Here is a 15933-nt window from a genome sequence, read left to right as displayed (position 1 = left end):
AAACTAAAGAAAATACAATATATTTTTGTCTAGATTCTATTAATAATGCACGGTTGACACTATTTGGTGGCCTAGAGAACTCAAGGCAGTCGTGTTTTTGTGCGTTTGTTTTCATACTCTGGGCGTCCCTGTAGTCCGGGGCGTCCTCTGGCAGCCTGTGGAGGTAATCTTTGAGCAGCAGCTCATAGCGAGGAATCCTCTGAACCGGCTCCAACATGTGGTGCTGCAGAGTCAGGTTCCCACAGCGCTCCTCCCTCTGCACAGAAACATCAAGCACACGTTTGTACACAACAACGTGTGATGATCTTAAACTAATGAGCCAAAACAGGACGCCCTGAGCAGCCTGGAGGCTGCAGACCTCTGAAGGTCCCTGTGGTATCTGGTGCAGAGCCGTCAGCAGCAGATCATTTATGTCCTGTAAAGATTTGGATTATGTACCTGTATCTCCTGAACGATGGTCTTGAACTGAGTCGATCTCTCCATCCAGATGTTCACCAGCTCCATGGCTCGGTCAAAGTTCTTCACGTACTCGCCGTACATCTTCAGGAAGGGGGCCAGCTTCTGTAAGATGTCACCGATCCGCGGGTTTAAGTCCCTGTGGGAACAAAGAGGAAGGGAGTGAGAGGAGCTCCTGAGGAGGAGCAGGAGAAGAGGAAGAGGAGATGGAGGCTCACCACTCCTCCATGCGTTTCTGCAGCGCCGGCAGCAGGAACTGCTGGTGGAAACAGTAGATTGAGCAGATGTTGGAGAAGATCCCCAGAACGACATCACAGGGGAAGGAGGAGCGAGACCGAGCCTCCTCCAGGAGTCTGGCACAGAAAACCTGTGGGAGGAGATGGCTTCAGTCGGGCTGATATTTCTCACAACAGGAAAAAGTTCACACCCGCCAAGCCTGCAGTGGGAATACTGTGGGGTTTCCATGGCAACAGTGACAGCTCAGTGACGTGAAAGTCGGCTAACAGACAAACTGATTCTACCAGGAGGAGACGACCTGCGAGCGACTGACAGCTAGGTAAGCTAAGCCTAGTGTGGTGGGCAGCTCCTCTTCCTATTGGCTCACAGGCTGAGGAGACTCACTCTCGACTCACCTGGTCCAGCAGGTGGAGCTTTGAGACGTAGGCAATCTCTGTGTGCAGCAGCTCATTGGCGATGTTGAAGACCCTCTGCTGGACAGACATCTGGACACAGAGACAGTTAAACGAGTGAGTGCACAGTAAATATTTTCCTCTTTTAAAGGCAAAAACGCCCAAACCTGGAGGCTGGACAGAGACCCAAGTTCAAGTCAGAGAGTTTTCATTCATTCGCATTGTTATTATCATTATTATAACATTAAACGATATAGCTAGGTTTAGGACATAGATATAATAACGATGTTGAATTATTATGGATGGCATCATACAATAAAGACGGTAGCATTACTATGACTGTAATGCTCTAAATACTACTCAACGACCTTGAAACCTATAAACTACTTAGGATACCAAGATTCATACATTCAAATATTTACTTCAAATAAAAGTAGTTTCTTTTTCTGTGTATTTGCAAACAGTGTGACTGCCTTTGATTTCCATTCAGTTGTAAACACCCCAAATCATTTTTAACATATTTAGCACTAATTCAGCCACTTAGGCTTATGATTTATAGATCCCTGCTTACCAATAACAATTCAATTCAGTTTTAAATCACAACAACAGTCACCTCAAGGCGCTTAATAGTGTAATGTAAGGGAACCTACAGTATTACAGAGAAACTCAACAATCAGACGACCCCCAATCAGCAACCACTTTGGCGACAGTGGGAAGGAAAAACTCCCTTTTAACAGGAAGAAACCTCAGGCAGAACCAGGCTCAGGGAGGGGCGGCTATCTGCCGCGACCGGCTGGGGGTTGTTGTGGTAACAGAAAACACAGATATAATAATAGTTACCATAAATATTTGGTGATGATATGAGCCGAACCACATACAGGACATTGTTGTCATTACATCTGTTCTTCCTATTGCGCTTCTAATGGTTCACACCGTTAGTAATTAAATTTGTTCTCATATTTAAATATATTCTCAACTGTAACTAAACTAAAGCAGGTGTGGAAAAAACCACCCATTGGTGGGTTTTTAGTAGCGTAAGTAAGTGAGATCATAACCAGAATTGAATGCATTAGAAATACTTATTATAATAATATAATTTATTATGTTATATTTTCCCGTGTTTTTATATGCATTATATTAATACTTATATTATATTTATATTTTGATCCTGTACTATTACTTTAATAAAGAGTCTAAATGCAGATATTCAACACAAACCAGTGTTTGAAGCCTGCAGCTGCGTCGATCATGTAAAACATCTGTATGAGGACGCGGGCCTGCACAGGAACCTGAAACATAGCCCCGTGTTTTCCAGATCAATCTTCTCTGTGTATTTATTGACCCCTGTCGACCTTTTTAAACTCCCACATGTTGTCCAAGATTCCTATTGGTGGAACAGTTATTTCCATGAAAAGTGAAAGCGTCTGTTCTAAAACCCATCTTTTTGTAACCATTTTCAGTTTCATCCAAAACGAAATTACAGATGTGTAACGGCTCACGAACATCAGCCTGAGGATGTAGACCACATGGTTAGACCACCTGAATCCTCACCTCAGCAGAGTCCTGTCGGTCTGTCTTGGGAGGGGCCAGCACCAGAGTTAGCTCCGCCTCCTCCTCCTCCAGGTCGCTGTCTCCCTCCTCTGAAAACTCCCTCCTCCGCCTCGCACCTGCCCTCGGGTCCCCCTCTTCCCCCTCCCCCTCACCTCCCTCCCCAGCATACGAGGATGAGCTGGAGAGTCTGGGCAAAAGGGCGGGGCTGCACTGATAGGCCACGCCCCCATCATCCACACCCGCGAAGCAGAGCTCCTCGCTGTGCGAGGGAGAGCTGATGCTGTCGATGCCGCTGTCTCGATTGGCCAGCTTGCCGTCCGTCTGCGAGGAGGGGAGGGACAGACGCTCGGAGGGCAACTCTGATTGGTCAAGCAGTGCCGGCTGCAGCTGCTGCTCCCTCATTTCCACGGCAACCACATCATCCTCTACATGTTTCTCTGAGGGGCTGTAACCTGACTCCATGGACAGACGCTTGTGATGGTGATCGTCCCGGCAAGCAGCCGCCAGCTCTTCATCATCATCGTCTTCATCGTCATCAACGTCATCGCCATTATTGTCATCTTCCTCATCAGGTAGATCACCCACTCCCCCCTCATCCTCACCCTCAGGCCCACCCTCATCCCCCTGTGTGATGTCGTCGTGGCTCGTGAGCTCACAGGACGGCTCCTCTTCAGGGAGGGGCGGGGCCAGTGATGATGCTGGTGATGAAGGTCGGGAGGATGACAGAGAGGAGGGGGGGTCGGAGAGGCGGGGACACAGCGCCCCACCGGTGATGTCAGGAACCACAATGATCTGTTCCCTGTAAACAAACAAACAATAAACAAACAGAAAAGACTCATATAATGACATCACTCCTCCTTAACCAATCAGAACTCACCGCTCAAACTTCTCGATGAGTGACAAGACACAGGTGGGGGAGGCGGTGCCGTCTGCACGAATAGGTGGAGGTCGGCCTGCCCGAGGGTCCGCTGGGAGGGGTTTGCAGGGGGGTGTAGGTGGGAGGGGCTTTTCTGGTGCTCGGGGGCGCGGCCTGGAAACCCCTGTCTGCTGCTGGAGGTGGGGGGGTTTCGGTGGCACTGTGGAAGGCGGAGTTACAGGTGAGCGATGACCTCATGGATGTGTTAAAAAAAAAAAAAAAGTGAATCAAATTCTTACCCTGAGGTTTAGGTCCCGGCAGCGGCGGCCTGCTCTTGCTCGGTGGTGTAATTGTGGTAGCTGGCAGCTCCGGCGGCCCCGTGTCATTCACCAGCAGGAGCCCATTCGCAGAGCCACGGCGTTCTGCTAGCTCTGCCCCTCCCTCCAAGGAGGCGGGACCTGATGTGGAAGAGCTTGGCCCCGGGTCAGAGCTCGGCCCCGGGTCAGAGCTCGGCTGCTGCGAAGAGTCGGCATCCAGCGCCCCCAGGTGGCCGCACGGTGAGCAGGACGGCTCCAGAGAGAGGCTCTTAGTCAGCAAGCTGGGACTGGAGGAGGAGGAGGGACCTGAGGAGGAGGGGACAGGTAAAAATATACAAGGGTTTGTGTTAGGTTGTTAGCTAAAAATATTTGTAAAAAGGGGATTTTGGTTAGGCTTTCTGTCTGCAGATCCTGAAGCTTCATCAAACTCTCGGCAGGTTTCCTCTAAATCCAGGAGACATTTTCTCTGCTGCTCTTTGTTTTCAGGAGCTTTTACTTCAGCTGTCCTTCACACACTAACAGCCTTCGTATTCAATCAAAGCCAAAAAACTTTCTTTATTAGATTTGTTAACTTCCAAAGAAGCGAGGAGACGGGACTGACTCAGCCGAATGTGTTTGTGTGTTTCACTTATTTTGCTTTTCACTTTCTTTTTCTGGCTTTTATGTTCCACAACTGTGTCTTTGAACCTTTGATTTTCAGTATTTTAAATGTGGTTTATATTTTTCATAGTATTGTTGGCTCTTGTTTTATAGATCCACATTCCTCAGACGGGGTGTTTTTATTGACTTTTTATATTGTTTTTGTATTCCATTAATTATTCCATAAAGAAAAGAAGTCATAAATACTGGACCGCACTCTTTATAATTTGTGAAATAGGGCACTGGCCTTGGTGGCCCTGCTTGTGCCTTGATGGTTTTATTGCTGTTTTATCAAAGTGTATTTATGACTTCTCTTCTCCAGCCTTTGACGATGACTTGACCTCATGTTTCTTTGTCCTGCAGTTAATTTATTTCATTTTTAGCTTTGTGCACAAACAGATTTATTCTGTTTGTTTGTTCTTGTTTCTGTTTGCTTATTTCATGCAAATCATCTTAATGTTTCTGTGTCAGAGCCAATAGTGACTGCTGCCCTTTAGCAACAGACACATTTCCTGATGGTCAACAGTGAACTTGATTGGCGATAACAAAGGAAACCGATGGGTTGTTCAGGCTTGACTCTCTCCGTGTCGCCATGGTGTGTCCATGCAGCTTTCTCAGGGAAGTGATGCAGTGTCACCCGGCTGTGCATAATAAACGACCAGAAGAAAAAGGAAAAGTGTGTAAAAAAGGATATCCACAGAAATCTATTTGATGTTAAATAATGAGTCCTTAGTAGAAACCAGGTCTACCCAAGGGTTAAGTCTTTTCTAAATACTTACTTTATGTTGTAAAGTAATATTTGGGATATTGAACTAATTACCTCATGCTTTATATAAATTGGTCCAGTTATCCTTACTTCCAGGTCTGAATAGTGAAGCCAGTGTGGATGTGTCTATAGGGAGGCGTATTCTCTGTCTGCAAAAACAAACCCAGTTGTGTTGCCTCTATGAGAAAACGACCCTTCTGCTCTTTTGATTTACGAGCTCACTAAACACTCTCCGGGTGACTTTACAGCCTCAATCGTGAGTTTAAAGTCTTATTAAACAGAACACAATGCTCGTTTTGTAAGTTATGGACCAGTTGAGACTGAAATAGAAGGTCAACAAGTTTTGCTTTAGGGTGGTGCTAACTTGCAATAGTGATTGATTGCAGTGTCGCTTACTTTCTCAGTCACATCCACCCCTTGCTTGTCCCTTCTAGTTTTAAAATGTCATGATGGTGAAATGGTAAAACCTCAGTGACCAGTGGCTGACAGCACAGCTGGTCATGAATTTCATAATTACAAACAGTCTTTAAATTATTCATCATCTTAAAAAACTTGTCTGGCAGGGTTTGGCAGGATGTAGTATAACATAAAGGACTTTCAGCTGCTGCCTGATTAACAAAGAGTCGCCATGGTGGGTAGCTCAGCATGTTTGATTTTGCAGATTTTTATGCCAGATGTCCTTCATGATGCGATCTGAAAAGTTTCATGTTTCCCACCAGGATCGGAGATCTGAGATCTTTTACCGTTTAGGTCACTGTGTAAACCTCTACATTACTATTAAACAGCTGAAATAAAAACATGTTAACAACTCAAAGAAAGCATAAAGATGGACAGCTGCCGTCACTTAAAAGTGAAGCCAGTGGTGAAGCGCCTTAAACCTGCAGTCTATTAAACAGCCACCAGGGGGCGATAGCTGTGGATGGCAGAAGATTTCCGGTCCTATAAAAGTCTGCTGTTAAACAGCTCTTTGCTCTGACCTCAGTCACAAAGTCTATTTATATTAAGTCTATGTTGTACATTTTCATAACGTAAAGAGTCAGAAAGGAGGATCCTCATTGGCTAACAACCTCTGAATGAGAAGCCGTTTCATAGGTTGTTACATCCCGTTTCAAAACACCAAGAAGGCGATGGTGAAAACACTCAGCTCAAGGCTTCATAACAGGACTTCAGAAACCGTTGGGTCACAACGGCTACATCCATCTTTTACACTGTCTATACAGCTGCCAATCACCAGACCAGTGTGGTGCACAGAGATGCTACAGTAGAAACAAGAGAACCAATCAAAGACTTCTACATCTAAAAAGCCTCAAAAATAAGCAAAAACGTGGTCGAGTCCAAACACTGATGGGTACATCTAACATAAGTCTGCTACAACAGGGCGACTAAAGGAAAGTCCAATAGTTTCCAGCAAATATTGAACAGTATTTATGATTGAAATCCCCCCTCCCTAGAGTAAACATCCGTTTTTTTATACAGCCCAAAGTCTAGACTTAGAGATTTGTATGTGCTATGACTGATGCATTCCTGCAGAGCACGTGGGTTTGTTGAGCAATTCCACATTTTTGTTTCCTCCCGGATTTAAAAAAAAAAAAAAAGGTCTCTAAGATCTCTAAAGTCTCTAAAGCTGAATATTTACCCAATGAATAAATTGTTTAATAGTTCAGTGGAGCACGAAATTAAAGTTAGCATACAAAATTAGCCGTTTGAGTGAACAGAGTGGCCTGTGATGGAGATCTACACCCGGCCTGCGGACTTTTAAGATGACGTTACGTTTCTCAGATGAAATCTCTGAAAGCAGAGCAGCAAAATTATGAGTTGCAGGAGCTGTGAGTGTGTGCAGTACACACAGTAATTAAGTTATATACGGCAGGGAGTGTGTGTGCAGATGTGAACGTGATGGGAGGTCATGGGAAAACATCAGCATGCTGATGTGGAGCAGATGGCGTCTCAGTTGTTTAGAAAGCACCGTTAAGAGCAGCAGTCATTAAATCAACAGACTGGAAAAGATTTACTTCAGGCTAAACTGACCACACACACCATTTCCCACAATTCCCTCCAACATCGGCAACAACTTCCTGTTTGAAATGATCCCGATGTTCCGCTCATCGTTGAGGGAGTTCAACAAACCTTTTACGCGATTTTGACCTACAGTCAAAGTCCTTCTAGAAGCAAGCCTCGCCACTTGGCTGCCATTTTGAACACCTCAGGGCACCAATCTGGGCAAATATGTTGAAGCGTTAGCTCAGTTAAGTTAAACTTCAGCGCTCACCTGCACATACAAACTCCACGACCAGCCAAAAAAGTTCATAAGATTTTCTTCTCCTTTTGAAGTTCCTTCAAAACTCTTGGAGCGCTCCGTCTAACGATGCCTCTGCTGCAGTGAATTTCTTTGACTAAGAAGGTTCTAGTTTTGGGGATTTTTTTAAAAGCTGAACTATTTGGCACAATTTGGTCTGTAGGTGTTTCTGTCCTGGTTTCAGTCTCCGGTCGTCTAGGTAGTGGGGCAGCACCTTAGGCGTGGCCACCATGTTTGGATGACGCCTTGGAAGTCACTCTCTGACCTCATGAATCCACGATTTCACCACAGAAATCAAACTTTAATTGGGCCCAGTCGTGGGTTTCAGGTCATACTCAACAAAACATTCAGCCTATTTTATAAATTATGGTCATTCTAAGAGTTAAAACATTATCCAGGATGTGCTAATGACTGATTGGGTAATGACTTTCAGTCACCTAGTACCCTCTCTCTCTCTCAGTTAGCTCCGCCCCTTGCTCATCACATCAAGGTTTAAAACAATAAGAAGACAGAGAAGACTTCAGCTCGAGGCTTCATGAAAAGGTCCTGACTAACCGATTGGTAACATTCTGCTGTCCACCGACGTTCACGCCTTGATTTTGCTCCTCACTCAGACCTGCCAACACCCTCAGTCTTCCCGGGTTTCTTCAGGCTCGTTTCTGCCGCTTTTATCACAGATATTTTTCTTTCAAGGCCATCGGTGAGTGTAGCTCGCCTTCATCCTTACACAAGCCCCTCTTCACCACAATGGACCAGCGCAGCCTTGGCATAGTCACAGTGCAGAGCTCATGCAGATACAAATATAATTGACTTTATTACTGAAATTATTTGTGAACCTTTTGGCTATGGGTCGCTACCCGTGAACATCCTCAGACTGCACTACATTTGGTAATCAGAGTTAAATTCTCAAGGAGTTGAACCTCCAGATTAGTAAACATGCCTTCCCTCCCTCCCTCCCAGCCACCCAATCAATAAAAACAAGCATTGACAGACTCAGCCAGAAGCTGATAGCCAGTATATTGTAATCCATCTCTTTTCTTTCTCTTATCTAATCCAAGTTTGGATCGAGCGTATCCCTGCTGTCATGAGGCAAGACTCAAGATAGGAAAAGGTGTCTACCTTCTTGCATGTCTTTGGACAGTGGGAGGAACCCAGAGTACCTGGAGACAATCCATGCAGTAACGAGGAGAACATGCAAATTCAAAACCCGGACCTTCTTGCTTTGAGGCAACAGTGCTCGCCACCACGCCACCCCCAGTTGCTTAATCCTTGTAAGGGTTTGGTCTGTGAGTTGTGTGTGCAGGTAGGTCAGCTGCTGGAGAAAAGCTTTACAGGTCAGTCTATCATCACTCACAGCTGGTCAGAGACAGGTGGGTCTGTAAGCTGATTAACGGGTTTGTAGGTCATCTTTTTTTCAGCACTGTTGATACTTTTTGACATGTGAACAGTGAGACACAAAATCCTCAGTTCCCATTTTAAATGAAGCTCACGCATCCGTCTGCCGAGTTTCATGTTCTGCTGCGGCGTTCTTTTGAGTTACTCGCGTCGTTGTTTTCATTGGTTGGATTGAACTGATGTATATTTTTACTCTTCAAGCTCCTTCATTTGACTTTGAACATTTACAAATATAGCCCTGTAAAAATCCAAAGGAACATCCACCTCGCCGTGATCATAAAAATCATATCTAAATATATACCCTCCCTGTCTAAAACCAAGTACACCTTTGTTTAGTAACATATTTAGGAAGAGCAGCAGTTTGTTGTCATCTACCCAAATCCTCCATATTCCAAGCCAAGCTTGACACCTTAATAAAACCTTTAACAGCAGAGATGTTTTATAATCCATGTCTGGAGTGATGTTTCAGACCAGAACCCTAAAACAGGGCAAAGCATCCAAAACTGACGTTTTTTTCAGGGATATGGACTCTTTAAAGCTAGATGTGACAATATGGTACGCCGAAGGTTGGCACCTAGTTGCAACACAGGCCAAGAGCGTGGTTGGAAAGCCGCTGGCAATGCCAGCCACTAGGGAAAAAACTGTTTTACCCAACTGTCTGACAAGTGGCTGCTGGAGGTCGGTGGCAATTACTCAAAACCGGGCACAATGAGGACGATTCGCCGAAAACCTCGCTGCTTTGCTCACTAGCAAACTGTCGTGGTTGTCGGTAGTTGTCTACCAAGCAGAGGTGAAACAGCAAAAGGTACGAAACAAACCGGAAATGGAGGCCATCTTTAATTCAAAGTTTCACTACCGCTCTGTGACAAGTTGGCAACTTCAACACAAACTGCAGGGAATCTGTTAGAGCCAAAACAATCACAAGGAGGTTTTTGGTTAGAGAACTGAAAACTACTTGGTTATAGAAAATAATACCTAATGAGAAGCCAACAGTTTCTTTATAATTATTGGTTAGGACTGAGAGCCCAATGCCATCATCGGTGTAACCTGGTGCATCGCACATCAACCCCACAGGAAACCTTTTGGTTTCTCTGAGATGCCAACAGTGACAAAACTGCAGTATTTGATGTCCTGGGAATGAGAATGGTCTGAAAGCTGATTCCTGCTCATACTTTTGTGCTCGCTGGCTACTCAGCGAGAGAGCGCTGGTGGGAATTCAACAAACAAAGAGACAAGAGAGACAAACTTGGGTGAAGTCCTTCAAAAAGCCAACAGTGTGGAGCCTGACGTCAGTGAGCAACGTGTAGGTGGAGCGATGATTGTATGAAAAGTTGGAACAAGAAAGGGAACAACAGCAGGTGACTACAACGAGGAAGAAACCCATCACAAAATGGCTACAAAAGAAAGACGGTTTTCAGTTTTAACGCAGAAGTTCTTCGTCTATGTCAGACTCCTGTCTCAGCAGCAGGGCGAGCTAGAGGAGCAACAGCAGCACAAAGATAACCTCGAGCAGCCCACGTATTTTTGGCACTGCCCCCTTCAGACAAAATGCAAATACATCATATAGAGGGCGGCCGCAAAGCTCTGCAGCGCACCTACAGACCATCGGCACACAACCAAACAGGAGCCTGGGATCGTACCACCAACCTTCTGATTAGTAGGGAACCCACACCTGAGCAAAGATGGGGGCTCTGGAGGTCAGTGTGGGTTTCAAGTCATCCCTACGAGTCTTATGGTTATTATGGAGACTGGTGAGGCTCTTTAACAGGTTTCGCTTATTGCTGGCAAGGTTTTTTAAAACAAACAAACAATTCAAATGCAAAATCAAGCACATAGATGACTGAAGCTCCATGTAATTTGGGGTGTGGCATAATTTCAAACAGACTAAAGTTTCTAGTCATTTAAGTCAGCGATTCATAGGGATGCTGGATGCCTTGATCACCAGGAAATCACACTCGGATTCAGTCCAGGGCAGTTCTGTCATTCCATAGGTGTTTAATTTGATCGCATCAGAGGCCCTGGGAGTTCTAATATGTGTTGGAAATTGGAATATTCATATTAAATACAACTCTTAAGAGACTCTCTCCAAATGCCTGGACAACTCTAAAAATGTGAAGTGAACTGGGAATGATGGATTCATTATTAACTCATAGACAGACGATCAAAGACTGCTGTATTCAGGCTGGAGACCTATTGAACCACTCAGCTGTTTATTTAACTTCATTTTGGGGTAATAAAGAGAAAAAATGCATTCTTGAGACTTAACACAAGCTTTCTAAATGATATGAAATGTAAGGAACTCATAGAGGTATCATTTAAAGACTAAATGGATAACAATAATATTGGGGACGTGTCGCACAGAGCTTTAGGAACATTTAATGCTCGACCTGCCCATTCTGCTGAATTCACCTTCATCATTTTACCACTATGAGGCTCAGTGTGTGTGTGTGTGTGTGTGTGGAGGGGGTGTGTCCGCGTCTGTCTGCAGAAACAAACCAGCTCAGACAGAAACTCAGATCACACCATCTCCATCCTGCTGTGCAGCCACATCAGCCTGGGATGAACAGCCACATTTAACATCGATGGATCAGGAGCCCATCAATAAATCACACACACACACACACACACACACACACACACACACACACACACACACACACACACACACAGCGAGTCTGGCTGTGATGGACTGGCTGTGATGGAGCCTCATTGGTTCCTGTCTGTCTGATGTTTCTGATTCAGTGTGAGTGATGATGGAATAAAGCAGAGAATCGATCAGATGACATGTGTCGGATATCGACACATGAATGAAGCCTGTTTCAGCTGAGCTGAGAGCAGCAGCAGCCTCACATCTGGCAGACGCAGTATCATGCAGCCATACTAGCCTACATTCACTGCAGCGAGATGTCGGTCAGTGTGTGCGCGTGCACGACAGCCGGAGTGAGCGCGCGTATGTCACCCCCAAACACCCTCCCCCACCCCCACCTCCCCCATCATCAGGATTATTCTAGTGATGTAAAAAAAATATTTATCCGAATAAAATAAAGGCAAACGGGACGCGCCGAGCACGGCGAGGCTGCAGCCGTGCGTGTGCGCGCGAGCCCGTGCAACGCCTGTCAGCAGGTATATGGAGTGTGTGTGCACGCGGTGCAGATGTATGTGATGCTGCCGGAGACTCACCCCTGGTCAGGCTGCTTCTGTCCATGTACATCGCGCAGCAAAACACAAATCCGGTCATTAAAGAAAATGTTGGTGCGGGGAGAGAGCGGCTCTCCCGGTCCACAGCAGCCGAAGAAACCGGGTCAGAGCCACGCACACGCACGCACATACACACGGGAACCCACCGGACCGGCTCGGACTCACAGACACACCGACAGACCGACGGTCCGGACCGACCGCAGACCTGCAGGCTGCTGCTTCGGGATGGATAAGTAGGTTAGATCCGCTCGGTTTGATTCAGGGGGCTGCCCGGTGTGTGAGCGGCGGGCGGCGGCACAGCGAGTGGAGGAGGGGAGAGAGCGAGAGAGAGCTAGTGAGATAAGGGGGAGGGGGGGCTCTCAGTCCTCCATTTTGGTTTCCATGACAACAAATTAAGAAGATACAGAGAGGGGGAGATGGGGGTGTGATGGTGGTGGTAAATGTGTAAATACATCAGACTGATTGACAGGCGAGGCCTGATCACGTGGGTTTATGGAGCGGAGGCTACAGACAAACTGACTCAGATTAATGTGAAGCTGTTTCTCTTTCCCTCTTTCTTTCTCCCCTTCTTTCCCCCAGTCAAGTCTGTCCCGTATTCAGTAAGTGAAAATAAAATAAACAATAAAAGGTGAATCAAATGGACCATTACGGCAAGGCTGGGATGGTCAATTTGGTAAAGTAAATCCGTTGGGCATCTTTCTTTGCCTTTAGACAACAATTCTGATGCAAAAGAGCCAAACGGGACAGGCCAAAAAAAAAAAAAAAACCCCAAAAACATTCATCATCTTAACTTTAATTTAATGGACCAGTATGTCATCAGTGTTTAAGAATTCTGAGGAAGTCACGTAATTTCACCCTTAAATGCTACATTTTGTTTTATGGAGGCATTTTCACTGCATAAATCAATTTGTGTTTACATTTTTTATTAATAACAAGCATTTCCACCACACGTAGTTTCACTGTCTGGAGAGACACCAGAGACTTTCAGAGCACCTCTAAACTTTATCTTTACATTACAACAAGATGCTAAAGTTTTGATGATTTAGATCAACAGCAGCTAGCTTAACATTTTTCAAGAGCTTCCAGAGATGTTGTGTTGTAGTGGACTCTCCTCATTTGCCAATGCATTCTCATCCTGGTCCATAATACAGATACCTGCACCTAACCCTTATGTGCCCAGGTGTCCTTTGGTGGTGGTGCTCTGATGTAGCACCAACACTGTTGTGTCAATATTATTCACTGAAGAGTAAAAGTCCTGATTCGCAGACCTACAAAGTGCACATTAAGATGCTGGATGGATTGGAAGCAGTAGCTTTAAAAAAACAAAACCATCAATGTCTTGTGTGTGTTGCACTTTGGTGTCATCATGTATTTGCTTTTTACTTTTACTTGCAGAAAAAAAAAAACTTTTTTAGGTTTAGGTGGCAAAAAAAAATAATTGTGGTTTGTGTTAAGACACACCCCTTCACGTAGTAACCAATGGAAACAGTGGTTTCTATGTGACTGCAAGTCTCTTTATGTATGTGCATCCCTTTATGCCGAGGTACGATGTAAGATATGTAGCTTTGCAAGCTCAAGTACAGATCAGCTGATTGGATACATAAACAAATGATCTGTAATCTAATTGGGTAGAACACCTGGGAAATGCATCGCCCCCCAAACGACAGCAAATTTAAGTCTGCTGTCATCTCATAAACTTTGAACATAACTAGTTTAACTAAAAAGTGTAGGTTGCTTCTGTTTTTTGTTTTTTTTTAATCCAGGTTTGTCTTTAAGAAGGAGGGGGAGGACAGGAAATGAATCACTGAGAGCTCAACTCAGTGTATGCACCCACAAGGGCTGCAGAGAGGAGAAAACAAGCTGAAATTAGCATGTTTTTGAAGTAAATTCCTCCATCCTGTTCCTCTATCTGTTTTCGCTTAATAAAACAAGTAATCCTGACCAACAAAGAGTTGATCTAACTCAACCCCACAGCGAGGTCACTGGATGATAAACAAAAACAAACACACCCCTGTTATTAAGCTGCTGACACACAGACAGACAAACAGGCTGATCGAAAAGGATGTACCCCCCGGGTCTTCTGGGACTAAGCTTAAAACAGCACACCCACATCGGTGTTACATAAAACAAACACACCCTACTTACTGAGGAGGACAGAGGAGGAGAGTCACAGCTCTAGAGTAACAAATCAAACACACCCTCAGGTTAATGTGCCTTGAGACAGTTAATCTCCACCCGTCTGTGGAGACTGAAAGACAAATGCACCCAAACACACATAATAATAATGGATTGGATTTATATAGCGCTTTTCAAGGGACCCAAAGCGCTTGGGTCCACTATTCATTCACTCTCGCATTCACACACTGGTGGAGGCAGCTATGGTTGTAGCCACAGCTGCCCTGGGGCAGACTGACAGAAGCGAGGCTGCCATATCGCGCCATCGGCCCCTCTGGCCCACACCAGTAGGCGGTAGGTGAAGTGTCTTGCCCAAGGACACAACGACCAGGGCAGAGAGCCCGGGGATCGAACCGGCGACCTTCCGGTTACAGATACGCTTCCCAACCCCCTGAGCCACGGTCGCCCCTACATTACTATTATTATTAAATTCACCCAAACACACATCAGAGAGGAGAAAAAAAAATCAAACACACCCTGTTATTTTCTGGCAAGTGAGGAGATAAAGCTACAGACTGACCTCTGACCTCACACACTAACACACCTCCCCTCCCCCACAGCAGCAGTGGATGACCCGGTGACCTACAGAGACTCCAGTTCCCTCATCCATGCCCCCAAGGACAGATGAATGGACAGAGAGCATTCAGCTGCTTTAAAGCTCAAGCAATGGAACAGCTGACACACTTATTTATTTCTATTTTCTTTGGGGGGGGGGGGGTGCTTTTTTAAAACAGCTGAAAGTAAAGAGCCAGACAGGAAGTGAGGGGGGGTATATGTAACACTGGTCGATGGCGGATGTGAACTAGCATGAACCACTACAGTTTCTAAAAGTAGAAACACTTGAAATGGCAGTGCAGTCAATAGAAATTGTTTAATTAAGAGTAGAGATACTAGAAAGCGGGAATAATATCACCAACAGAAAAAGTAGAAATAGCAGAAAAAAACAGAAATAACAGCAAATAGTGACAGATAACATAAATAAAAGTAGAAATACTAAATCAAATGAAATGACAGCAAAATTACTAGATTTAACACGAGGCTGATACATTTAGAAATACTAGATTACAATAAACAGAAACGGTACAAATAAAAAGCAGAAATTACAACACAATAAGTAGAAACAGATTTTTGGCAGGAGGTGTTACGCAATATAAATACGCCTTTTATTAATTCCCGTCACTGTTTAATTCAGTATAAAATTGTACATAGGTTACATTATTCAAGGGAAAGACTTCACAAAATGTACCCAGACTGCTCTCCTCTCTGTGAAAAATGTATGATACATTATGGAAATCTGTTACATAGTTTTTGCACTCTGTCCAAGGCTTCAGGGTTTTTGGTGTGACATTTCTACCTACCTGTCTAAGATTCTTAAAAACAAGACTGAGCCAAATCCAACAGTAATTTTCTTTGGGATCTCCAAAGAAATACAAAGTTTACAACATTCTCAAAAAAGGTTTATATCATATGCATTGATTATCGCAAAGAAATTGATCCTGCAGCTTTGGAAAGGCAAAGAGGTTCCTGTGTTAAAGATGTGGCTTGCAGAACTCACAAATACTCTTCACCTTGAAAAAATAAGATATACCATGAATGACAATGTGAAAGTTTTTGAACTAACTTGGCACTCTTTATTTGCGTATCTTGGGTAAATA

At 44.7% G+C, this 15933-nt stretch overlaps 1 protein-coding gene across 2 annotated transcripts in view; it reads right to left on the bottom strand.

Moving 5' to 3' along the window:
• The window catches only part of fgd1 (FYVE, RhoGEF and PH domain containing 1), a 41561-nt gene that overhangs the window by 14859 nt on the left and 10769 nt on the right, over positions 1–15933 (bottom strand). The window contains exons 1-8 of one of the 2 annotated variants that reach the window (XM_004568160.3): positions 12086–12390; positions 3792–4115; positions 3514–3712; positions 2637–3435; positions 1089–1178; positions 675–823; positions 439–595; positions 118–256 (exon numbers count right to left, since the gene is read on the bottom strand). In XM_004568160.3, coding sequence (XP_004568217.2) covers positions 118–256; positions 439–595; positions 675–823; positions 1089–1178; positions 2637–3435; positions 3514–3712; positions 3792–4115; positions 12086–12233 — 2005 coding nt within the window. In that variant the 5' untranslated portion in view covers positions 12234–12390. Of the gene's footprint in view, positions 1–117; positions 257–438; positions 596–674; positions 824–1088; positions 1179–2636; positions 3436–3513; positions 3713–3791; positions 4116–12085; positions 12391–15933 lie in introns of those variants that run through there. The other variant, XM_004568161.3, reaches the window with a different exon arrangement.

The sequence above is a fragment of the Maylandia zebra genome, linkage group LG20 (assembly GCF_041146795.1).
Source record: "Maylandia zebra isolate NMK-2024a linkage group LG20, Mzebra_GT3a, whole genome shotgun sequence".
In the NCBI taxonomy this organism is placed as follows: Eukaryota; Metazoa; Chordata; class Actinopteri; order Cichliformes; family Cichlidae; genus Maylandia; species Maylandia zebra.
The sequence above is the reverse complement of the archived record's forward strand: the minus strand, read 5'-3'. Positions and strand labels throughout refer to the sequence as shown.